This window comes from Oryctolagus cuniculus, chromosome 5 (genome assembly GCF_051225735.1).
Source record: "Oryctolagus cuniculus isolate XC-2025 breed Fujian yellow rabbit chromosome 5, ASM5122573v1, whole genome shotgun sequence".
NCBI lineage: Eukaryota > Metazoa > Chordata > Mammalia > Lagomorpha > Leporidae > Oryctolagus > Oryctolagus cuniculus.
In genome coordinates, this window is record NC_142871.1 from 30,348,319 (window position 1) to 30,374,941 (window position 26,623).

Sequence of the window (26,623 nt, forward strand, 5' to 3'; positions counted from 1 at the left end):
TACATTCTGATAGCCCCCAAGGCCGGCTACTTGCCTGAAAGAGGCATTCGGTGCAAACCTTACCATTCCCCCATGCAGACGATTTATTGCACTGTGGGGCCAAGAGCTTCTGAAAACCATTCACGGGGGTGATAGAAAATGAACAGATCATCATTTCTGTGTCTCTTGGACTTTGATTGTTTCTGTAATTACATTTACTTTTTCATTTAAATCTTATTCAGTCCTCCAGAAACCGAAATCTCATTTTCAAATTATGACTACGCACCTCGCTTACACTGACAATGCTGGTGGCGTTTTGCCAGGAGAGAGCTGTCTGGGATTATGGGTTTATGTCATCACAGTAGAAAATAGTCATTTAATTGGATAACACCTACATTACTTCCAATGAAACAATTGCACAGCTTTTTTTTTTATGCGGTACTTTTCAGCCTGTGATTAAAGCAGCAAGCCACAAAAGAAATATTTTGGCTGGTGGAAAGGGTTATTTTGATTCAGTATTCACTCACTCATTTTGTTTCTGCTTCTCTGCTTGGGATAATCCTCCTCTTCCTAAATTAACTTCCTCTCCCTGTTTTTCCTGGGGCCCTGCAGGAATGTCTGTAGACAACAGACAGCACAGCACAGCTCCTGGGTCGTGAGCCAGACCCAGACACCCGGCTGCTCGGGTGGAATCTTCACTCCTTGGGTGACCCCAGGCAGGTTTCCTCACCTGCTTCTTTATTCCACATATGGGGTTGGGGATGTTACTAAACCTACCTTGCAAGGTTGATGGAGACCTAAACAAATTCATGTACATGAAACACTTCCTACCTGGTACTACTATAAACACATTCGCTTCTCTTATCATCACTGTGGGGAACATAAGGCTACCTGTCTGGAAATTTGCCTCTTTTTCCTCACCCAACCTGTGAACTCACTTCCTACTTTCAGTTGATATTCTTATTTACTATTGAAATTTATATTCTCGAAACTCAGAGTCGTTCTTTCTGAAACCGTTAGTCTTTTAGTGAAAATGAGCTTATCCTAGCAATAGTGATGTGTCTGTCACAGCTCCTGGGGTAGCATTCCAGCTCCTGGGCACTACAGACCTTGTGCCTGTGTATCCCTTCTGCCCCCAGCATCCCTGCTGAAATGCCTTGTACTGGGGGGAAGGGCAAACTCACCCTTCTTTCCCTGGCACTTGGTGGCTTTGCCTCCCTCCAGTTCTAAGGTGTACACACGCTTGGCTTCTAGGCTGCAGCAACATTCCAACAGGGTATGGCAAGGCTTTGCCTCTGCTCTAAGTAGTTTCCGGGACCTCAGCTGCAGGTGCCGGTCTTCTTCCTACTGGGGTGAGGGGAGTGTGGGAACAAAGGCAAGACGGCAGCTGCACCCACGGGGTTGTGAACTCTGCCTTTGGTGCGTGCCCCGACACTGCTCCTCCCATGAACCCCTGCATCCGTGACACATGGGTGCTTCCTTTCTTCCTCTCCACAGAACTTAGTGGTGTCTCCTCTCAGGTTCCGTTTTTGTTTTTCCCTACTTGAGCTGACAGCTAACTAATTTGAAAAAATATAAGCTGGACACAATACTCTGTAGATGTCTAATGGGCTGATTTCCTACAGCGCTGAGACAACAGTTATACTTTAACTGGTCTTTTTAGGAGATGTTCCTTAACCTAAAGGAATGGCTTTAAAAACAAGCAGTTAGGCCCTTTGTATGATAATACAACTGATGCTTGGAGGTAAATATTTAAGAGGTTTTTCAACCAAAATAGGTAGGTTTTGGATGGCTACATTTTTAAGGAATGTAAGAATTGTCTCAGATCAAGATACGCATACACATAAGTATTCAATATGCATTGTCTGCGTATATGTGTAATATGAGATCTGCAGCTGAGAGTCACAAACTCTTATCACCTATATAGCTGAACCAACCAGTATGAAGCCAGTAACTCAGTTGCTTCTTTGATCTTACTGAAATTATCTGACTAGCTAGGGAAACCACATCTCCTGGAATTTTAATATTTTTAAAATCAATAATGGAGTCCCTGAATCCATGTTCATGTCTCTTTTGCTGTCCCATGGGACCACCGCTAATGCTGGAAGAAAGAAAATAGCTCTCCCATATCATCTGTGTTGTGACTGCTGCCAGACATAAAACACTGAATGTCCTTATATCATCGATGACATGACCTGGGTCACAGCTGGAGTTCAACTGAGACAACTGCATCTAAGTTAGAGCTAGTTTAAAATTTAAAAAGGGGAGGGGGTCAGGGAGGGCATTGCGCCATAGCAGGTTAAGCTGCCACTTGGAATGTTGCTATCCCATATTCAGGTGCCTGAATTCAAATCTCAGCTCCACTGCCTCAGATCCAACTTCCTGCTAATGTACGTGGGAAGGCAGAGTATGAGTACTTGGGTCGCTGCCTTCCACGTGAGAGACCCAGTGGAATTGTGGGCTCCTGGCTTTGGCCTGATCTAGCTTCGGCTGCTGTGGGCCTTCGGGGAGAGAACCAGTGGATAGATGAGCTCTCTCTCTCTCTGTGTCTGTCTTTCAAAAAAATAATCTTGTTAGAAAAAAAATGACAGTTGCAGTTTTCATATAGAATCATTAAAGGATGGGTGATAGAATGGAAGAAGCTTCATATGGCCAAAACAATGGATCATATATTTGCTCTCTTTTCAAGATTTGTAGTTGACCTTGACTTTACTCTTAATATTTTGTATTTCTAAGTTTATAAGTCTTATACTAACTAATCATTATCAAAAGTAGATACTTCATATTTTCTTTAAAATTAGTGTTCCTCTAAACATAGGGAAGTACGAGAATGGCTGAGTCAAACAAATCACACAAGAAAGATGTGACTTTCACAAGCAGAGGCACTGGCTAGTCACTCTGCCACTGGACACTCCCAAGTTGCCAGGAGCTCTGGATCCTAAAGATCTCACCACAGAGGGGTGTCTGTGAGTTAAAAACTTGTGTTACATTCAGTGATGTACAGTTTGTACTTCAAAATGCATAAATAGTGGGCTCTGGAGACTAGCAGCATATAGTGCTTCCAAAACAAGGTATGATATCGAATGTTTACTTCCAAAGCGTAGCTGAAGACTTAGGATTTGTCACCTCTTTTTTTCAATGAGTAGGACAAAATTTCACATCTTTTCTTAAATCTTAAAACTGCACAGACTGTGTCTGAACCTCATGTGGGGTTTTGTTTTTTACAATCAGATCAGATAATTTGTTGGTATACAGCTGTATTCTGCTGCTGAACTTACCCCCACATATATTTCCTAAGAGGCAAAAATCTCATTTATAGAAATCCCTTTGTGGATAGTTTTTGAGACTTTGTACTAAGAACATTACTAAGACTCCTCAAGGCTTTTTAAAAATTCATATGCTAAACCTTAAATAAACTAACTTGTAAATTTGTATCAAATAGTTAGAGGTAGTTTTTAGAAATTAGAAATTCTAGGGCTGGCACTGTGGCACAGTGAGTTAAAGCCTGGCCTGAAGTGCTGGCATCCCATATGGGCACCGGTTCTAGTCCTGGCTGCTCTTCTTCCAATCCAGCTCTCTGCTGTGGCCTGGGAAAGCAGTGGAGGATGGCCCAAGTCCTTGGGCCCCTTGCACCCATGTGGGAGACCTGGAAGAAGCTCCTGGCTCCTGGCTTTAGATCAGCACAGCTCTGGCTGTTGCAGCTATCTGGGGAGTGAACCAGCAAATAGAAGACCTCTCTCTTTATCTCTGCCTCTCTCTCTTACTCTGTCTTTCAAATAAATAAAATAAATCTTTAAAAAAAAGAAATTAGAAATTCCTTGTAGTATTAGAAGAATATAATTGATTTTGTTCATTATATATTTTTAAAGTTTTATTTATTGATTGATGACAGAATGACAGAGAGAGATGTTCCACCAATGACTTACTCCCCAAATGACCAGTCAAGGCCAAGCCAAGCTAAAGCCAGGAGCCAAGAACTCCATCTGGGTTGCCCATTAGTGACACAAACCCAGATTCTTGGGCCAGCATCTGCTACCTCCCAGAGGGATTAGCAGGAGGATGGATTGGAAGCAGAGACAGGATTTGATACCAGGCTTACCCATAAATTTTTATATATATATATATATATATATATATATATGTGTGTGTGTGTGTGTGTGTGTGTGTATACATACCTTTAAAGATTTTATTTGTTTATTTTAGAGGTAGAGTTACAGACAGGGGGAGAGACAGAGAGAAAGGTCTTCCATCTTCTGGTGCACTCCCCAAATGGCTGCAATAGCCAGAGCTGGGCCAATCAGAAGCCAGGAGCCAGGAGCTTCTTCCAGGTCTGCCACATAGGTGTGGGGGACCAAGCACTTGGGCCATCTTCCATTGCCTTCCCAGACCATTAATAGAGAGCTGGATGAGAAGAGGAGCAGCCGGGAAAGCAACCAGCACCCATATGGGATGTTGGTGCTGCAGATGGAGGCTAGTCTTAGCTTACTATGCCACAGTGCTAGCCCCTCCCCTGAATTACATTTTAAATTCAGATAAATCCCATCAAGATTTTTTTAGATAATTTTTTAAAGATTTATTTATTTATTTGAAAGGCAGAGTTACAGAGAGGCAGAGAGAGAGAGAGAGAGAGAGAGAGAGAGAGAGAGATCTTCCATCCACTGATTCACTCCCCAGATGGTCACAATGGCCGAAGCTTCACCAATCCAAAGCCAGGAGCCAGGATCTTCCTCCAGGTCTCCCAGATGGATGCAGGGGCCCAAGGACTTGGGCCATCTTCTGCTGCTTTCCCAGGCCATAGCAGAGAGCTGGATCATAAGTGGAGCAGCCAGGACTCGAACTGGCACCCATATGTGATGCTGGCACTGCCGGCAGTGGCTTTACCTGCTATGCCACAGTGCTGGCCCCCCATCAAGATTTGGAGCAGCACTTCAGTGGTCTACATTTGCTTGTAGTTCTTTTTGTAGTTTGTTTTGATCTTTATGTAACATTCATCTATGTCCCATAATAATATGAAACTTTACTTAAATTTATTTTTATTAATTTTTGTTTTATTAGAAAGGTGAAGAGATAAGAATAGAATCTTTCATCTGCTGGTTTACTCCCAAAATGCCCACAATGGCTAGGGCTGGACCAGGGCTGAGCCAGGATCCCAGAATTGCACATGAGTGAGTGGCTGGGACCCAAGGAGTTCAGCCATCACCTGATCCCTCCCAGCTTGTGCATTAGCAGGAAGCTGCATCAGAAGTGGAGCTGGAACTTGGACCAGGCCCTCTGATATGGGACATCTTAACTGCTATGCCAGTTACTCACCTCTTGTGAAAATTTTTATACCATAAAAATATTAGAGCAGGGGCCAGTGCTGTGGTGTAGTGGGTAAAGCTGCCACCTGCGGCACCAGCATCCTATATGGGCACCAGTATGTGTCCCAGCTGTTCCACTTCTGATCCAACTCCCTGCTAATGCACCTGGAAAAGCAGAGGAAAATGGCCCAGGTCCTTGGGCTCCTACACCCACGTGGGAGACCCAGAAGAAGCTCCTGGCTCCTGGCTTTAACCTGGCCCAAACCCAGTGATTGCAGCCATTTGGAGAGTGAACCGTTGGATGAAAGATCTCTTTCTGTGTCTCTCCCCCATACTCTGTAACTCTTTCAAATACATAAATAAATCTTTTTTTAAAGATTTATTTATGTATTTGAAAGATAGAGAGCAAGAGAGAGATCATCCATCCTCTGATTCATTCCCCAAATGGCTGCAACAGCCAGGCCTGGGCCGGGCTGAAGCCAAGAACCACGAGCTTCTTGGTCTCCCACATGGGTGTTGGGGCCCAAGTACTTGGACCATCTTCCACTGCTTTCCCAGGCATGTTAGCAGGGAGTTGGATCAGAAATGGAGCAGCCAGGACGTAAACCAGTGCCCATATGGGATGCTGGTGCTGCAGGCAGAGGCTTAACCTTCTAAGCCATAGTGCTGGCCCTGAAATGACCATATTTCTATTTTCAGAAGTCTACAATGATTACACACTCAAAGTTGTTACTCAAAAGTAAGAAGATTTTGTCTTTGGCATTTGAATAGTTTAACTGCCACTAACTCCATGCGATAAAAAAACTACAGTTTTTATTTTTAAGATTGATTATTTGGGGCCGGCTCTGTGGCACAGTAGGTTAATCCTCTGCCTGCGGCGCCAGCATGCCATATGGGCTCCGGTTCTAGTCCTGGCTGTTCTACTTCCAATCTAGCTCTCTGCTATGGCCTGGGAAATCAGTAGAAGATGGCCGAAGTCCTTGGGCCCCTGCACCCACATGGGAGACCCAGAGGAGGCTCCTGGCTCCTGGCTTTGGATTGGCTCAGCTCTAGCCGTTGCGGCTGTCTGGGGAGTGAACCAGCAGATGGAAGACCTTTCTCTCTGTCTCTCCTTCTCACTATCTGTAACTCTACCTCTCAAATAAATAAATAAAAATCTTTAATAAAAAATAAAAAAAGATTTATTTATTTGAAAGGTGGAAAGAGACAGAGGGAGGGATGGAGAATGAATCTTCTTTCCACTGGTTCACTCCCCAAATGGTCAAAGCAACCAGGGCTGGTCCAGGCTGAAGCTCAGAGCCTGGAACTCCATCCAGGTATCCTGTGTGGGTGGCAGAGGCCCAAGTATGTGGGCCATCCCATCATCTACTGCTTTCCTGTTAGGTGCATTGGCAGAGAACTGAATCAGAAGTGGAGTGGCTAGGACTCATCGGCACTCCCATATGGGATGTCAGCATTGCAGGTTGCAGCTTAACCTGCTGTGCCACAAGGCTGGCACCACAGCTACAGTGTTTAAAGAATATGACATTAAAAACCACCACTGATAGAGTGAGGCATCCTGAATGTTTGGAATGGAACCGGTACAAATCGACACACCAATGCATGGCAGCCTCCCAGATTTCTCTATCTCCAAATAGCATAACTGTGCACTTTTTATTTTTTTCCTCCAAGTAGATTTTTCTTCTGCTCCTGCCCTTTGCCCACTTCTCCTTTCTATTTTTCCCCTTATTTTTTGCATCTTATTTGAAATGCAGGGGTAGAAAGAGGCAGAGACAGGCAGAGAGAAATTTTCCATTTGTTGGCCCATTCCCCCAAAATGCCTACAACCACTGGGGCTGGACCAGGCTTCAGCCAGGAAGCCAGAACTCCATCCATGTCTTCAGTGTGGGTGGCAGGGACCCAAGCACTGACAACATCACCCCTTGCCGCCCAGGATGGGCACAAGCAGGAAACTAGAATTGGAAGCAGAGTCAGAAGTCAAACCCAATGTCCCAGGTTGCATTTAACCCCTGCACCAAACATGCCCCCTCTCTCTGAGGCACAGCCTCCTACATGTGTGTGTCTTTGAGGACTGGGTCCTGCAGAGAAAAGAGCGAGGAAATAGGTCATCTGTGCTAAATATAAGAGGATAAAAATGATTCTGCATCCTGGTGAGAGACTGGGCTCTGGATGGGGTGCCCCCCTCATGCAGTGGCATCTCCTTTGAGGTTGACACCAGCACAGCGCTGTCATTTGAGTAATGTCCTGTGCCATGCAGATCAGCCACTCAGTCAGGGACATGTGCTGAGCAATGGTTACCCTCTGTGGGGAAGAGGGAATATTTAGCAACCACATCTCACCAGTGTCCTAGTCAGATGCCCCACAATGAAGGTGGACACTCAATCAGCCCTGCTCAGCAAGGCCTGGGCGTGAGATAGTTTCAGGTCCTCCTTGATGAAAACCACATAAAGAGAGGAGCTGGTGCTGTGGCGTAGCAAGTAAAAGCCGCTGACTGCAGTGCTGGCGTCCTGTATGGATGCCAGTTCAAGCCCCGGCTTCTCCACTTCGGATCAAGCTCCCTGCTAATGTGCCTTGGAAAGCAATGGAAGATGGCCCAAGTACTTGGGCCCCTACTCTCACCAGAGAGACCTGGATAAAGCTCCTGGCTTTGGTCTCACTCAGTCTCAGCCATTGCAGCCATTTTGGGAGAGTGATCCGTGTATGGAAGATTGATCTCTCTCTCTCTCTCTCTCTCTCTGCCTAGGCCTCTCTTTCTCTGTAACTCTGACTTTCAAATAAATCTTTAAAAAAAAACAACGTAAAAAGAACTATTATTTTAAATATTTAATTTGTTGCTGGGGATGGTTTTGCATTTTTCTCAGTACACTTTGGTTAAGTTCTTGAATTTCTGATTTTTTTATCTTTATTTACACTTAAGAGTTTTTGTTGGATATGATAACAACATGCTCTTTATTAAAAAAAAAGATTTATTTATTTATTTATTTATTTGAAAGGCAAAGTTACAGAGAGAGGAGGAGGAGGAACAGAGAGAGAGAGAGAATGCGTGCTTCCATCCAGTGGTTCACTGCCCAGTTGGTCACAATTGCTGGAGCTGGCATGTCAAAGCCAGGAGCCAGGAGCTTCTTCCAGGGCTCCCTCGTGGGTAATAAGGACCCAAACACTTAGACCATCCTGCACTGCTTTCCCAGGCACATTATCAGGGAGTTGGATCAGAAGTAGAGTAGCCAGGAATTGAACCAGTGCCCAGATGCGTTGTCAGCACTGTAGGCAGCAGCTTAAACCCCTGTGCCACAGTGCCAGCCCCAGCATGCTGCTTTTTTAAAAAGCTTTTTATTTTCATTCTACTTGAAAGACAGAGACTCAGAGAAATCTCACATCTGCTGGTTCATGTCCCAAATGTTTGCAAAAGCCAGGACTGGATCAGGTTGAAGCCAGGAGCCTAGAACTCAATCCAGGTCTCCTGTGTGGGCAGCAGGGACCCAAGCACTTGAGCCATCATCTCCTGCCTCCCAGAGTGTGCACAGCAGGAAGCTATAGTTACAAGCAGATTCAGGACTGGAACCCAGGCACTCCAGTATGGGATGTGGGTGTTCCAAGAAGCACCTCAACTCCTGCTCCACACACCTGCCCCAAATTAAGGTCTTTCTTGTCCTCTTGCCTCTGTTTGCCTTTCTCATCTTTCTTTCATTCCTTTTCTTTCCCATACCACTCTCTGGCTGGAAAGCTCCAAGAAATGAATGGCCCTCCTATGAAGAGACAGTCACTCCCTCAGTTCCCACTGCTTTACCCCTTGCCAGCACATAACAGATTGCTCTTGAATCTTGAATGTCACCAACAGACAGCCGATAATGGCTTAAGATGGATAATGACATGTTTGAAGCACAGATGGGCCTTCAAAGCAATTTTTTCTTTCTTAGGATTTCCTTCCGACATGAAGAATTCATTTCATTAGCACTGTTTTGTATCACTATCCCTTCTAAACGGTACCTGGGTGGCCCTCTTGCCCACCTTCAGGAAACGGTCACTTGCTCAGTTGCCTGGTTCCAAGAGGCTGTGTGGAATCTTTACTGCCGGGTGGCTATTTGAGCACTAGCTTCTACACAGGGGACTCAGCAACCTTGAACTTGAAGGCTGTCCCTGAGAATTCCACATGCAGCACTCAATTTGAAGTACAATTAAGAGAAGTACATGGGTTTTTACTTTAGAAGGTATCAGGAGCTATTAAACTCACTGAAGTAAAAGAAAGTAAAATAGAAAAGGTTTTGGAGTTTGCTGTGGTGTTTAAAATCACAGCGCAGCCAGAAGGGGGTGAGTGCACAGGGGTGACCCGTAGGTTTGTGTTTGCAGGTAACAGAGTCTCTTTCTGCTTTGTCTGCAGCGTCAGGCACCAGCCAGGAGGACATCGGTGGCCACTCTGTGTCCACCCCTGAGCACTACTCTACACTAGGAAGGCTTGATGGCTATCACCTTGCTGGGCAGCGCTCGGAAACCCGGGACTCCAGCAGCCAGACCGAGGACATGAAGGTGGTGCCACCTTCCGTGAGAAGAATCAGGGCATACAAGGGGCAAGGCATCGCTGCCCAGATGAGCCACCTCCCAGGCTCTTCCGGGAACATGTCAGTGCTGAGCGACTCAGCAGGGATCGTACTCCCCTCTCGCCTGGACGGCGATGCCGGCTTCCGTAGTCTCCCACGCTCTGGGGCCAGGACACGCATTCAGTCCCTTGAGTCACGGCTGGGTGCCCTGGGCCCTGCAGAAGAGATGGCTGGCACTCTCCCCTACCACAGGGGTAACTTACAAGTTGATGAAACCGTGGCTCCTCCAGGAGGTGTCTCGAGGACTGGAATGCTTCTGAGACCCCGATCCCAGGAGCTGAGGCCCTTGGAGAGTGAAAACCTCACCAGCCCTGCATGCGTGGTCTCTCCCCATGCCAGCTACTCCACCAGCATCATCCCCAACGCCACGCTGTCCTCCTCTTCGGAGGTCATCGTCATCCACAGTGCTCAGAGTGCAGGGCAGCTGGACAGAATTAGCAGCTCGTCGTCATACCCGAAGGTCACACCCAGAGACCACCTCGCCGCCAGGCGTGCTGCGAAGGATGGCCATCAGCCTCCCAGTGGTCACTGGAGTGGCGGCCCCACCATCATCCTTTCACAGGCCTTAGACCCCCGGGGCCCAGGGCTGTCCCTCTGTGATTCAGCAAATAGGGAGAACGGGGCCCACGTGGTGCCCTATCACTGTAGGAACAATCTGAGCTTCCCAGGCCACGCCCAGGATGTGGATTCCAAGAGCGAGTCCAGTTCTTCTGGGGGCAGAGGGCACGGCTCATCCGAGCCCTGGGAATCCCAAGCCTCGGGTCCTGGCCGTGCATCCCCACTGAAGCCGTATCCAGCCACTCCGGGTTACTCCACTCCCACAAGTAACATGAGCAGCGGCAGTTTGGACAACAAGGAAGACGGCGGCTCCGTGTATTCGGAGGACCACGATGGCTCCTCCCCGTCGCTGCTGCGCACGGACTCTGCGCGCGGGTCTGGCCACCTGGGCAGTAGCGCTGAAGGCTTTGGGAACCCCAGGCACAGCGTGGTCAATGTCTTCGATGGCAGAGCTCAGAAAAGCCAGGGGGACCGGCCCCATGATCACGATAAATCCCTTTCGAGAAGCATCTCTCTGAAGAAAGCCAAGAAGCCTCCCCTGCCACCATCCCGGACAGACTCCCTCCGCAGGGGCCCCAAAAAGAGCGGCCAGGCCAATGGGCAGGTGCTCAACGAGAGTCTGATCGCCACGCTCCAGCACTCGCTGCAGCTGAGCCTGCCGGGCAGGGGCGGCAGCTCGCCCTCGCAGAGCCCCTGCAGTGACCTGGAGGAGCCCTGGCTGCCGCGCTCGCGGAGCCAGAGCACGGTCAGCGCTGGCAGCAGCCTGGCCTCCGCCACCACCGCCAACGTGCACTCCCCGTGTGGGGCCACGCCCTCACAGAGCGACACGAGCAGCGTCAAGTCCGAGTACACTGACCCCTGGGGCTACTACATCGACTACACCAGCATGAGTGAACACCCGGGGAACCCAGGGGTGCCCACAGCCAACGGGCCAGCGCGCCTGGTCCCTGAGGGAGCCAGGGCCGCAGTGCCTCCCATGTCCAGTGCCTCCACCAAGCCAAAGATCCCATCGCCGGAGAAGTCCCACCGAGTCACCTCCCCGTCCAGTGGGTACTCCAGCCAGTCCAACACACCCACCGCGCTCACCCCGGTGCCCGTGTTCCTCAAGTCAGCATCACCCGCCAATGGCAAGGGCAAGGCCAAGCCCAAGGTGCCGGAGAGGAAGTCCTCTCTGATCTCGTCCGTGTCCGTCTCCTCCTCGTCCACCTCGCTCTCCTCCAATGCCTCCACTGAAGGCAGCGGCACCGTGAAGCGGCTGGAGCCAGCCCTGGCCTCACCGCCTGCTCCCCCTGCCGCATGCCCGCCGGGCTCCCCTCTGCCTCGCTCTCCGGTGTTCCCCCCTCCGCCACCAGAAGCCCTCGCGCCCTTCTGCTCCCCGACCTCCGACGCGGGCCTTCCGCCTCCTCCACCGCTCAGCCCTCTGCTCCTAGACGCAGCGGCTTCCTTGCCAGCGCCTCCTCCTCTCCTGCCCCTCTCAGAGCCCCCGCCTGCCCCACCGCTGGACCCCATATTCCTGAAGGACCCCAGGCCCTCACTGAGGAGCTCCAGCCAGCCCGAGCCCCTCCGGGACACCTTGAGGTCGCCTCCCAACAAGGAGGAGAGCAGCAGGCCCTCCCTGCCGCTCATCACTACCGAGGTGCTGCAGATGGTGCAGTTGAGGCCGGTGAGGAAGAGCCCGGACGCCAAGGCGGCATCGGTGCCCGAGCACGCAGCTCAGGAACAAGGAACCCCAGCCGCTCCGCAGTACCACTTAAAGCCATCTGCCGTTCTGAAAGCCCGAAATAGCATAAATGAAATGGAGAGCGAAAGCCAGCCTGCCTCCCTGACGAGCTTGCTTCCGACGCCTGCCAAGAACTCCAGTCAGGGTGACCATGACCGAGCAGCAGAGCGGGGCAGCCCTCCGAGTCGCAGCCATGGAGCTCCGTGCCTGGCAGCCGGCGAGGCAGAGTCTCAGCCTGGCCCCAGGACCGCCCCCCTCGCAGACTCTTCTCCCAGCAGGAAGCCACCCCCCATTTCCAAGAAGCCCAAACTGTTCCTGGTGGTGCCACCTCCGCAGAGAGATTGCGCCGCGGAGCCTGTGGAGAACGTGAGCGTTGCTTTCCGAGCCACCCCCAGCCCCAGCAGGACTGAGGAGGGCTCCGTGCACAGCCAAGGGGCCCCTGCCAGCTCTCATGAGCCAGACCCCAGCAGCTCGATTCTGGAGGCAGGCGCTGCAGGACCCGAACCCCCCGTCACAGTGGAAGCCGATGTCCCCATGGTACAGCCCGAGTCCTTGCCAACCCCCAAGCAGGAAGAGCCAGCCCAGAGTAGTGCGGATGATGGGGCCAATGTGGAGAGCAGTCTGTCTCACCAGAGCACAGAAGGTAAGCCTGGTTCCCTATCCCGTGCCCTCTGCAGCCCAGCCCCATCGGGCTGGGCAGCACTCGCTGGTGGGAACGCGGAGGGACCCCTTTGCATTCGTGGGCTTCTCACACGGGAGGTTACCAACTTTGCATCTTAGGAACTGTGGTGAGGCTCCCAGATCTAAGGGAAGAGCTTGCAGAAGTACAGAAAGCGGGGAGGAAGGGGTGATCTGCAGCGGGCTGGCTATTAAGCAGCCATGCGTAATCTCCCTGCTGAAGAGCTGCGAAGAAACGCTACTACGAAATTGAAAAGCGATCCAGTGCGGCTTCCGTGTGTTGCCAGCAAAGGATGAGCTCTGGCTCTCGCGCTGGTGTCTTTTTGCTCCATCCTTGTAGATTCTCAGACCCCAGACCTGCTGTGGCCCCGGGTGGTTCTCCTGCTGTTAGCGGCGGCAGGCAGGGAACCGTGTGTCCGGGAGCTTGGGGAAGGGCTGGGACTGGGTAGTTTTTGTGATCTTGTGTTGTCTCCTCGCTTCTCTAGCTGAAGTGCTGGAGACCGACACAGGCGGGGCTGCCTCCGAGTCTTGTGAGCCCGCTAAGGAAGACGGCAGTGATGAGGTGATGACCCCCAGCCGGCCCAGGACCACCGAGGACCTTTTTGCAGCTATTCACAGGTATACAAAGCCCCTCCCCTCGCTTTAACCCACTTTGTAGTTCCTTTCTGCCAAACGGCTCCTCTGTTTTGTTTCTTCCCAATCACGACTCATTAACCTTGTCCCTGATTTGTTTGTTAAGTCTCTCTGCACTTGTATTTCTCGAATTTCTGTTTTAGTTTGTTCCACTGATTTTTATAATGACATTGGGGACAGAGGCTCCACGCAGCACCTTCTGGCAGGCACTGATCTTACTGGCAGGAGCCGCAACGTGTCAGTCATGTGCCAGTGTTTACGAGACTTGGCTTAAAGCCACCCGCGGCCAGGTCCAGGATGAACCGCCGCGTTCTGTGTGCTTGAGGTGCAGCCTGGCTCGACAGGACTCCTTTCCAGGAGTGTTTTAGTTCATTATAATTTTTTTGCATTTCACAGAAAAACAAGGATTTTACAGTGTGATTTCTTTGGCTGCCTCAATGTTTCAATAAAAAGAGTGCATCCTTTTTTTTTTTTTTTTCTTTTTTTTGCACAGGAGCGGAAGGAAATGTGCCTGCTACCGTGTACTGGTAGTGCCACCTGCTGGCCAATGTTTTGGGCTCTAAAAACTACACCGGATAAAAATGTTTTAGAGTAACTGCCAGGACTGTTCCACTTTGGATGTGTGGTTGCCTTGAAGAGTAAATACGGCCTGGCACTGGTGTTTTTTAGTTTATTGCAGCATTTTTCTGTTTATAAGTAGCTGAAAGCTCCTATACCCGGATCATTGCACAGACTGATGAGCTTTAACGTGTGTGTGTGTGTGTGTGTGTGCGCTTTGTGCTGTAATGCCACGTAAACCTTTCACCTCCTTCTGCGCGTCTTCTCCACCATGTTTTCAGGTAACTCCTGTGAATGCCCTTGTGCCACCAGGGGCTTTTGTTTTGCCCTGAACGCAGGTCTGCTTTTCCTCCCTTCTGAAGCAAAGCAGCCTATAAAATCGCTTTGTTCTCTGCCTAAATAGCCGCATTCCGGCACTGTTTTCACACTCCTTGGAATGTAACTGGAAAGACTCTTGCATGAGATCAGAAGCATGGAGCTGCCTGGGACTCTTCCGCGACTGAGACATACCTAACTTTTGGGGGGCGTCCCAGGCTGCTGAGTTGAGGTGTTTGTCGGGAATCGCATTCTTTACCTCCCAGCCCCAGCGTGGCCGTAAACGCTCCTCCCTTTAACATTGTCGGACTGGTCCCATCTTTTTAAAGTTTCCTTAGAGGTGGAAAGCTGCCTGGTTGTCCACTCATTCCTCACAACAGGCAAACAAAAACGGCTGCATCCTCTCAATCCAACTTGAGTGGCACTTCCAGAAGTTTACCCAGATGTTTCTAACTTGAACTGTGCTATACGCATAGTAAGCATTCAATAAATTTTCTGAATTGGAATTTAACTGTTAGGACCTCCTTCCGAGACTCAGAGTCTTTCATTTAGCATGGTATGCCTCAACTGGCTAAATATACAGGAACATATATCTGTAATAGCACTCCACAGAGAAGACTGGTGTTGCCTGGTTGCTCTGTGTACTAAATACTTGTTCTCAAGGAAACCCAACTGTTGTGAGGCCAAATGGCTGCATTCTTTTCCTAAAAATATGCCAGTGGCCTCTTCTATATTATTATTTTGGCAACCTTCTTAAGGCACTGAAAAAATAGGACTGTTCCTTCCAGAAGGCTGCATCCCCTGCAGATGTAGAGTTTAAGCAGGCTGTATTACTCTGGATGTGAATGAGAGAGAGGGAGGGCAGGCAGGCCTTAGGAACCGGTTACCAAGAGAGAGCCAGGAAGCTTGCTGGTTTCTATTGCAGCAGTGATACTGTATCAGGGCTCATCAAAAAGTTCCTGGAAAATTATACATGGCCTTCAATATTTTATGCATTAAAAGAAACTTAGTTTGAACTCCATTTCTCCATGAGGTTTTGGAAGTATTCTCATGTTAGCAGATCTGCTCAAAATCCTCCTAAAGGCTGTGATTTCTAGGTCTTGGCTTCCCATGTCCTCCAGCGCCTAAACTCATAATTCACAATAAAGCCTCTCTGAATTGAAACAGAGCTTCCAAATGTTATCATGCAAATTAATTCACTTCAGATTTAAAGCCAGATGGAGAATGTAGAACACCAGTTGAGGTGTGAAGTTTTTATATTTATTGAAATAATTAGTTTTAAGCCAATGTTAACTGTTTAAGTACTTTTTATAGCCATCTTCTTTAGAAATGCATACATCTATGAATGTACACACACATCTTTGTGTGTGTATGTGTGTGTAGAAAAAGGAAATAAAAGATAAGTTTATTTTGTTGCAGAAACATTTGAAGTCTATGCAGTGTTTTCATAGTATACATTTTCCATGAAGTTTTAGAAGAGCCCCTTGTGTCTATGTATATGGAGAATTGTAACATTTAGATTTAGCTCTCCTTTTTTTAAAGATTTATTTATTTATTTTAAAGTCAAAGTTACACAGAGAGAGAAGGGGAGGCAGAGAGAGAGAGAGATCTTCCATCCACTGATTCACTCCCCAGATGGTGCAAAGGCCAGAGCTGCACCGATCTGAAGCCAGGAGCTGGGAGCTGCCTCCGGATCTCCCATGTTGGTGCAGGGGCCCTAGGACTCTGGGCCATCTACTGCTTTCCCAGGCCATAGCAGAGGGCTGGATTGGAAATGGAGCAGCCGGGACTCGAACCAGCACCCGTATGGGATGCTGCTGTGCCACTGCACCGTTCCCAACAGTGCTTTTATAAAGTCTCATCTCCTGTCTTATTATTTTTTTTTTTTTTGACAGGCAGAGTGGACAGTGAGAGAGAGAAACAGAGAGAAAGATCTTCCTTTGCCGTTGGTTCACCCTCCAATGGCTGCTGCGGCCAGCACTCTGCGGCCGGCGCACCGTGCTAATCCGATGGCAGGAGCCAGGTGCTTATCCTGGTCTCCCATGGGGTGCAGGGCCCAAGCACCTGGGCCATCCTCCACTGCACTCCCTGGCCACAGCAGAGAGCTGGCCTGGAAGAGGGGCAACCGGGACAGAATCTGGCGCCCCAACCGGGACTAGAATCCGGTGTGCTGGTGCCGCAAGGTGGAGGATTAGCCTAGTGAGCTGCAGCGCCGGCCATTCTGTCTTACTTCTAATTGATAGTTAAAAGCCATAATTTATTTTTTCTTAAATATGTATTTATTTACTTGAAAGGCAGAGTTACAGGGAGTGAAGGAGAGCTCTTCCATCTGTGGGTTCACTCCCCAAATGGCTACAATTGCCAGGCCGAAGCCAGGAGCCTGGAACTCCATCCAGGTGTCCCATGTGGGGAGCAGGGACCCAGGTACTTGGGCCATCTTTGCTGCTTTCCTAGGGGCATCAGCAGAGAACTGGATTGGAAGTGAAGCAGTCAGGACTCAAACCAGCATTCATAGGGGATGCCAGCACCGCAGGCAGCTGCTTAGCCCACTGCACTACAGTGCCGGCCGGCCCTAGGCTAGACCATTTCAGAGGTCCTTTGCAGCTCTAGAATTTGGAGATGTTATTATTTCCATTGCTTTCTAGCCAGTGTTTAACTTAGAGCAGAGCACTGCGCTTGCTGACCACAGAGCCACAGTATCACAGGCCACAGGGTGCCGTCCCAGAAGGGCTGGGGCACTGTCAGCTTGAGCTACCCTCCGCCCCTTTTCTTTCCATCCTCTGATTTGGTGGATTCTTTGTGGCCAGAGGCTAGACATCCTGGCAGCAGCAAGCCTAGGGCAGCCAACATGGACCTCCCTCTGTCTTGTTGTTCAAGCCACATGAAAACAAGCCTGACCTGGTGGCAGGAAGGGAGGATCTTGTCCCTAAATTACATGCACAGTTTCCTTAAGTACTTTCTCTATGCCTAACCCTTTTTTGCTGTTACTGCCTTCAAATGCATTAACAAACTGGACTTTACACTGTCTTTCTCCTTTTCTGATAGGAAGTAAGATTAGAGATTTTGGGTTGTGTTTCAATTTGAGAGAGGGCGAGAGAGAAAGACAGATGCTCCCATCTGCTGGTTGCCCCGGACAGTGCCAGAATGAGGGTTGAAGCCAGGAGATGGGAACTCTGGGAAATCAATCCAGGTCTCCCAGTTGGCAGGAACCTAACTCCTTAAGCTATCACTGCTGCTTCCAAGGGTCTGCTTAGCAGGAAGTGGGGGTCAGGAGTGGAGCTGGGCATCAAACCCAGGCACTCCAACATGGAGGCAGGTGCATTAGCCACTCGGCCAAACACCCACCCCAGGACCAGAGATTTCGACTTGGTCACTGTCACAATATGGAATTTTTAACAGTGGGATTTAACCCAGGCATACATAACCCCAGAGGTTCCCTGTCTCAATTCTCACCACCCAATGAGGTTGGCATTGTCACCCCTGTTTTACAAGTGTGGGAAGTAAGGTACACCATGGCTGGAGAAGTTATCCCCTGTCATACAACTAGAAGTCAGCAGTGCTAAAATTCATAGGGTTTAGGTTTTTTTTTTTTTTTTTTTTTTTTTTTTTTTTTTTAAGATTTATTTATTTGTTTAAAAGAGTTACAGAGAGATCTTCCTTCCACTGGTTCACTCCCCATATTGCCACAATGGCCAAAGGCTAGGCCAGGCCAAAGTCAGGAGCTTCATCTGGGTCTCACATGTGGATGGCAGGGGCCCAAACACGTGGACCATCTTCCGCTGCTTTCCTAGGCCATTAGCAGGGAGCTGGATCAGAAGTGGAGCAGCCGGGACATGAACCAGTGCCCGTATGTGGTGCCAGCATTGCGGGAGATGGCTTTACCTGCCATGCCACAACACCAGCCCCAGGATTCAGTTCTTAATCTGTATGTACAGATGTCATATCTCAACCTGTTCCTGTTGTATACTGTAGACTAAGAAAAAAAATCCATGCTTAGTTTTTTCATAATATATATTTTCCTTTTAGCTATTTTTTAAAATGAGGCTTTTTTTTATCACCAGATTCTCCTTTCTTTAAAAGATTTGTTTATTTGCAAGGCAGAAGGAGAGACAGACAGAAAGCGTGCTCTCTTGCACTGGTTCACTCTCCATACTCTTGCAGTAGCCTTGGGGCAGGGTCCAAAGCAGGGAGCAGGGACTCAGCCCACTTCTTCCTGCTGGAAACCCCAACTACCTTAGCCAGCACCACCACTCCCCAGGAACTGCATTAGCAGGAAGCTGAAGTCGGGAGCCGGAGCTGGGTGTCCACGTGGGGCTGTGAATGCCCTGATGACGGGCAGCTTAACCCTTAGGATAAATGCCTGCCCTTGCCTTCTTACCTCGGTGTCACTAGCTGTGGAAAGCCACTTGAAGAGTGAGACGGAGAGCAAGACATCCCCACAGGAAACCCTGCACCTTCCTGACTGGCCCCCGGCTCCCGCCCTGCACCCCTGCCCTCATCTTCTTGACCAGTGTGAAGTTCCCTGTAGTCGGTCATGGACAGGAACTGGCACAGGGTATTCTTGTTTTCAGGAAAGCCGGAGCCCTGGAAGTTGAGCTGCAGGCCGCTAAGAGCCGGGGAGGACTGTTTTTATGGCAGGTTCTAGAAGGACTGAGAACGTACATGTGTCAACTTGTTCCATGGCCTGGTTAATGATCATTGCGGGTGGCCGTGGACCCTCGTGGTACTAGCAGCCGGCTACTGTGTGTGTGTTGGGGAGTGGGGCACTAGGATCATTGTTTTAAGCAAGCCTTTAGTGGTGGTGACTCGAGATGCGAGCAGAGGGGTGGCTGTGGCCGGTTGCAAATTAACATTTACCTCGCTTGTTCTCAAATCTCAGATCCAAAAGGAAAGTCCTTGGCCGCAAAGATTCCGACGAGGATCACTCCCGAAACCACTCTCCCTCCCCGCCCGTCACGCCCACCGGCTCCGCCCCGAGCCTGGCCTCCCCCAAGCAGGTGGGGTCCATTCAGAGAAGCGTGCGGAAGAGCAGCACCAGCAGCGACAACTTCAAAGCTCTCTTGCTGAAGAAGGGCAGCCGCTCCGACACGGGCGCCCGCATGTCCGCGGCGGAAATGCTCAAGAACACTGACCCCCGGTTCCAGAGGTCCAGGTCGGAGCCTTCGCCTGACACCCCCGAGAGCCCGTCCAGCTGCTCCCCGAGCAAGAACAGAAAGGCCCAGGAGGAGTGGGCCCGGAGCGAAGGCCTCATGCCGAGGAGCCTGTCCTTCTCGGGCCCCAGGTACGGCCGCAGCCGAGCGCCGCCCTCGGCAGCCAGCAGCAGGTACAGCGTGCGCAATCGCATCCAGAGCAGCCCCATGACGGTCATCTCAGAGGGAGAGGGGGAAGGCGTGGAGCCCACGGACCACAGAGCTCGCCACGGCCTGGCCGCTGCCAAGGGACGTTCTCTGGACGGACTGGCAGGGGATGCGATGGACCAGGAGGGGGTTCTGTTGCGAGGCGTGGAGTCTGCAGATGGGACGGCAGGTGCAGAGGACGGGGGTCCATCAGAACAGCATGGAGGTGCCCGGGAGGAGGAGGGTTAGGGAGAAACCCCCGGGGAACGGGGAGCTGGGCAGTCAATGCATAGCTCTGGGAGGCCCGCGGGCCCTTTCCTGCCTTGCCCAGGATCGGATCACACTCAGTGTGTCCGTGTTGTGGGCCCCAGTGCACCAGGCCTGCACCTAAGGAGGGGTCATTTCAGACTCACCTGCCACTTGCCCTGTGGCTTCAAAGCAAGTAGAAGCTTCAACTTCGGAAAGTGCTTCCTGGGGAAGATTTTTTTTTTTTTTTTTTTTGTATTCTTATTTGCTCAAGGCTGGGGGTATGTGTGGGGCATGTGTGTGCGTTTTGAACACTTTTCTATTTTTAAGAAACACACACAGCATTACGGAAGTAGGAGCCAGAACGGCAGAGGTAAACCAGGTAGAGGAAGGGAGTCTACGGGTGGATGGAAATGAGGGCGCTCCCAGGGCTGGGAAAAGTCCGGGGCTGCAAAGGGGGTGCTGGGTTGGCCGGTTCTGAAGGCGCAGACCACGTGGACATTGGTGCACCGCACTGCGGCTGCAAGGCTGAGCACGGGGGACGCAAAGGAGCTGCAACAGGGCTTCTCTGATGCTTTGGTTCAGGTACTTTTTTTCGGGGGGAGGGAGAGGTTTTTGTTTCTTTTTTTGTAAAAATGATCAACTTGGAAGTGGCAACGCCGTAGAACTTGGTGCCCGCTGCTGTGCAGCCACAGATGCTCCATTTGGAGCCAGACTTTTAGAAGCGTGGGTGATTTTTAGATGCATTTCCCCCCTGGAGTAGCAGCCAAGACCTTTTTCGAGAATTGAACTGATGGTGTAGACACTGACAGTGTAGACAAGACGGGGGGGGGGGGGGAGAAGCGCAGGAAGGGGTAGGGGCAACGTGATACACTGCTGGGATTTGTTTCCTGCTTATTGAATAAAATTATTTTTCAGAATTAAATTTGAAAACTTGCACTATAGAACTGAACTGTGGGTGGAGCTTTTCTTTTACAACAGTTTTTTACTCGAGTTTTAACTCCATTTGGCAATTTCTTATCACTTGAAATGTCAACATTTGCTAACTTTTGGATATCCTTTTGGTTACACCAAAGAAAAAAGATGGCTATTTTTTCCTTAAGCTGCCTGCAGTTTTCATGACCTAACTTAGAAAGGTTTATCAAAAATCTATTATATATTATCACACTTTGAAGAAAATACTGAATAGCTCTTGTTAGTCAAATAAACTGATAAAAACTGGTAGGGCTTGGCTATTAATTGGCCCTGGGAAATGAGTTGTTAGATTAAAAAGTGGTTTTTTTTTGCATCCTTTGGTTTGTGTGTTTTTGTATTTGTTTGTGCATAATTCAGTTGCTAATCACCTTCTAATCTTCTCCAAGCCGAGTTTCAACACTTTCAGGCATGGGAGAAAAGTGTGTACCGTATTTATTTAATGTAATGTTCCTGTGGCCCTCACCCTCACTCCCGCCCAACTTCTGTGTACCTGGACTCCTTTATTTGTGACTTCAATAAAGCAGAGTCTTGTCCTGTTCATTAGGACTTTGGATGACAATACTGAGATTCTTGGTCTAAATCCAGTGCAACTATCAGTTGATCTCTCTCTCTCTCTCTCTCCCTCCCCCCCCCCATAAAACTATAATCTGAAAGTTGGGCTGCACAAACTGCTTATGAAATACAACTTCAGGTGTCCATTTGTGATGTGTCTTTGAGGCAGAAACAAAACTAAAGAATCAAGACTTTCTGAAGAACACCATACACTCACACAGTCAGAAACCAAGAGCTGACAACTGGCCAAAGGCAGAAGGGCTCCCTGTCACTTGGAGCCACTGTCTGCTTCCATCTTGGTGCCAGAATCATTTCTTCCACATTTTAGAAAAGTGACATTGGCTTTGGAGCAGCAGATCTTCTCACTATCTAAAAACAGATTAGAATGTATGTGGATATCAGAAATCTTTGCCTGAATGTCTAAGTTGTTTATTCGAAGGTAAGACAAGCAGCATTCAGACTAATTATAAGACTGTGAAAGCTCTCCATTTTAAAAGAGAAACTTATATTAGGTTCTAAATTTGCTTTGAATAAATAATTTCAAAGTAAATATTTGAAACTTCTGTCTTGTTGTTTATACCTACCTTTTTTGAACAATGAGGTAGGTGTTCTTGTGCAGAATTGTTCATTGCCTTGCAGGATACAAACAACAGCAGTGGAGGCCAGCAGGAGCCTGTGGGAGGTGGGGACCCAACAGAGAAGATAGCAAATCTCACAGACTCTGGGTGGTGGCATCCAAAAGGAAATAGAGAAAACAGCTCCAAATGATGTGCTAGGGACATTTGAATAGAATACCACTCATATAGACTGTTCCCATGCTGGGAAGCTCAGAGGGAGGTGACAACTTCTCTCTCATAGGCACACACACACGAAATAGAGGGAAGCAGGAATCTAGACTTGACCTTGGAACATTCACTCCCTTTGCCTCCCTTCTTCTCTGAGGGCTTAGGGGCAGCATCACATTCAGCATCTCGATGAGGGTGTACTTGAAGGCCCTCATTCCCCAGTAGTCATAGACAGAAGCCCCAGGGCTAAATTCTGTCCATTTTATTTTTGCCAAGTTGGAAAAGAAACAGATGAACACACAGTCTCCTGTTGGAAACAGCCTGAACCTGGGTCTTGATTTCTACCCTCCTCTTATGTCTGACAATTTTTTTTAAGATTTATTTGTTTATTTGAAAGGCAGAGTTACAGAGAGGCAGAGGCAGAGAGAGAGGGAGGGAGGGAAGGAGGGAGGGAGGGAGGTCTTCCATCTGATGGTTCAATCCCCAGATGGCTGCAACGGCTGGAATTGTGCTGATCCGAGCCAGGAGCCAGGAGCCTCCTCCGAGTCTCCCATGCGGGTACAGGGGCCCAAGGACTTGGGCCATCTTCCACTGCTTTCCAAGGTCACAGCAGAGAGCTGGATCGGAAATGGGGCAGCGGGACCTGAACTGGCGCCCATATGGGATGCTGGCACTGCAGGTGCTTTACCTGCTATGCCACAGCACTGGCCCCTGACAATTTTTTTTTTAAGATTTATTTTATTTATTTGAAAGAGTTACAGAGAGAAAGAGGGATATCTTTTGTCTGTGGTTCATCCCCAAATGTCTACAAATGTCCAGTTCTGGGCCAGGCTGAAGCCAGGAGCCAGGAGCTTCATCTGGGTCTCCCACAGGGGTGCAGGAACCCAAGAACTTGGACCATCCTCCACTACTTTCCCAGGCACATCGGCAGGAAGCTGGACTGGAAGTGGAGCAGCCAGGACTCAAACCAGTGTCCATATGGGATGCTGGCATTGTAGGAGTCAGCTTTACCGGCTGTTCCACAACACAGCCCCCCTGTCTGAAAAATATTTGCTGATATCGGTCACCTCTCATGTGATGACAGTGTATTCACTTGGGGAATCCAATGACAAGGAAAGAAAAGGAGGTAGTTCTGGGTCAATCTGATTCCCTACCCAGGGCATCCTAGGAGGACAGGCAAAGCACTGCACTGACTTTGCTGCTTCTGGCTTCATGCATGTCCTGGCTCCCTGGGAGCACCTTTCCCTGTTGCTGAGATTCCATCATGAAATGACCACAGAAGGATAATTCACTTTGGCAGATACTAGGATATGGTAGTTGGGAAACGAACGTCCCTTGATTAAATGTGGCCTTGCCCCCTGAGGTTGTTTTCCTGTAATAAGGAACTCGGTTACTCTAATAGTGTTCCTTACAACAGTCTGCTCTATAGCACAGCACAGGACCAGAGCAGTCCGTGGCCATTTGTTCAGCAGTGAGAAAAAGGCCATCATTGAAGGGCTTAAAAACCTGCTGGGAAAGATGAACAACTACCTGTCTTATAAAATATCACCAGCAGGCTAGATGAGGACCACTCTGGGCTCTGGCAAGCCCTGCTGGGTCCCACCCCTACCCATCCCAAACAGAAGACCAGAAACTGTTCAGGCTGACAAAGCTTGCAACCAAAACACTGTGCTCACAGCCTCTCTGCGGTCACCAGGGCCAGTGGCACAGCTTTGGCTCATGCAACATGGGCGCAGTCCAGAAACTTGTTTTCCTTCTGGAAGGTGCCTGTCGCCTCTCGCTGCTTCTTCCTGTTTGTCTGTTGCTGGAGGAAGAACAGTAATCTCACAGCCTCTGAGGCACCCGTGGTGATGGAGGCCACAGTCTATGGGTGGCCAAGGAGAAAGGAACCTGGCCTGTTGGTGGCATGTGGCATTATGGCACTGGCCAGGGGCTGTCTCCCTCAGTCCTGCTGGGTAAGTTCTTTTTCACTTCACAGCTGAGGGCCAGGACTGTCCCAGGAAGTTGCCACTGCTTCTGAGCAGGTGCACGGGGAGAGACTGGCTGTGATGAAGCTGAGGATGAGGAGGATTGCCCCAGCAGGGAGAAGTCCCAGATGTTTCAAGAGGAGAGAGAGCATGAGCAAAGGCACCGACAAAGTGTTTACAGGAAGCCATATTCCTCAAACAGGAAGTGGGGCTTGAGGCAGGAAGGGTCTCTGGAGACTAGAATAGAAATGTTAATTTAGATCCCAGCACAGCCAGATTCTCTTTCTGTGTGCTGCCATCACAGGCCCCTTAAATAAAAGATCTAAGGATTCTAGGTGCTCCTGGTGCGTTCCCCTGCTGAGAGGTTGTGGAGACCTTCCCCTGGGATCCGTCACCTGTTCAGTAAGCTTCAGGTCAGGAAACCAAGCAAGAAGTCAGGGTTTACTTTATTGGGGTGATCTCTCTCAGCCCCCTGCTCATCCATTCTTGCTCCCTCCTGATTCTGTATAAAGCGTTACCTTTGTTGACTTCCCATCTGGGGACATCATGTGCGACTGACCATCCCCATGAGACTGTACAGGTCGGGCCCTCATGGCTGCCATTTGGAGCTCAGTGGTTGATACGACCATGAGGACACCCTGGTTGCTGAGCTTAGCAGGGCCTCCTGGGCTCTTGGAGGTCTCATCATCGCCCATATTTTTCTCACAAGCCAAGTTCCATCCTGGCCTTTCCTGCCAGCCCCAGACTGTGAGGAGTGATGTCACTGAGCTCCTTGGTGATGCCCATGCCACTCTCTGCAGGGCATTCCCAATGGACTTGGCAAATGCTGAGTCCACTGGGACTTCCCCCAGGAGCACTGTCCTTTGCTGGTCAGCTTGCCTCCTCTATCCACCCCGGCACGCCCCCTTCCCTGAGCCTTTTCATTCCTTTACTGTTTGTCCCAGAACTCCCGGCATTTCAACATTTCTATCACTTTGTCTAGGCTCCCATCAGCTTTCCTAGAGCGATGAGTTTGCACTATCCACTGTCATTGCTTTCCTCTGTGCCAGTCTGTCATTGCATCTGAAGTTTTTAATAACTGGGCTACCTCCTTGTGCCAGGGGCTAGCTATGCAGCACATTCACCAGGAATGGGGGCCCCTAGCCTACCAGATGCTGAGTAACTCAGTCTTAAAATGCTGTTCTACCTATACTTTTTTTAAAAAATAAATTATTTGACAGAGTTAGAGAGAGAGGGAAAGACACACAGAGAGAAGTCTTCCATCTGCTGGTTCACTCCCAGGTGGCTGCAACAGCCAGGCCAGGAGCCAGGAGTTTCATCTGGGTCTCCCACGTGGGTGCAGGGGCCCTAGCACTTGGGCCTTCTTCTACTGCTTTCCAAGGCACATTAGCAGGGAGCAGGATCAGAAGTGGAGCAGCCAGGACTCGAACTGGTGGCCGTATGGAATGCCAGTGTTGCAGACAGATTTACCTGCTATGGCACAGCGCCAGCCCCTCTACGTATGGTCTTGGCCCCTATTACCAATTGTGCCGCTTGGAGGCTGAGACAGAGTTAGGAGTCCAGTAGATCCATGGTGCAGGGACTCTTCTGAAAAGGGAAAAGACTGAGCAAAGGAGCTGTTGCATTGAGTGCAGAGCTGACAAAATCTCTCCTAGGCCACCAGGGGGCGCCAGAGCTGTTAGCGGGGTGCTGAGTTGGGCTAGGTCTCCTGCCACCACTCTGCTGGGTGGTAGGCTATGTGGCCCCTCAACCTCACAAATTCTCAGTGTGCCCATATCTTCCATCTGAGGTGGACCCTGAAGAAAGGAACAGCTGGAGATGCCTGTTAACCTCACCCCTCACAGCTGAGCTCCTGGTACATTCTGGGAGGCAAGTCTGAGCGGCACGCTTCCACATGATTGTCAGCCACAGCTCCAAATCCCAGAAATGAAATGACCATCCTTCAGCACAGTAACAACAACAACAACAAAAGATCAGAAACAGTCAGTGACGGTCGGTGACCTCGCTTCTAAACCACGCTTCTAAATCGCACTGATCAGCAGCAGCCTCACTCTAATCACCACAGCGCCAGAAAGCAAGCTCCATCGAACGCTGAATGCTTTCACAAATCTGTTAATCCTTGCACTCTATGCTCCCTAAAGCCCTGTACGAGGCCAGCAGTTTTCTTTACCCAGGGAGACTGCTGGTCAAGCCCAGCTCTTTCCTGCTCTGCACAGCAACGTGGGCAGCACCTTGTTCTGGGCCCTGACACTGTCACTTCCCCTGAGATGTTTCCTTTCATCCGCTTGCCTCCCTCTTCTCATGCAGGTGCTGGGGGTCTCGTCTTCAGACAGGCCTTCCTGACCACCGTATGTGATGTCCGCCCCACTCCATCCCAGTGCCCTGTTTCACTTTTCAGTAGCACTTGCCACGATTTCCAGTCATTT

General features: G+C 49.6%; 1 protein-coding gene across 9 annotated transcripts in view; it reads left to right on the plus strand.

Moving 5' to 3' along the window:
* NHSL1 (NHS like 1) overlaps positions 1-21,452 on the plus strand; it is a 290,700-nt gene extending 269,248 nt beyond the window's left edge. For all 9 annotated transcript variants that reach the window (XM_089332620.1, XM_089332619.1, XM_089332618.1 and 6 more), the window contains 3 exons: positions 9,658-12,795; positions 13,316-13,448; positions 19,216-21,452. In XM_089332620.1, the coding sequence (XP_089188746.1) occupies positions 9,658-12,795; positions 13,316-13,448; positions 19,216-19,921 (3,977 nt within the window). In that variant the 3' untranslated portion in view covers positions 19,922-21,452. The remainder of the gene's footprint in view (positions 1-9,657; positions 12,796-13,315; positions 13,449-19,215) is intronic.
* The last annotated feature ends 5,171 nt before the right edge of the window (positions 21,453-26,623 follow it).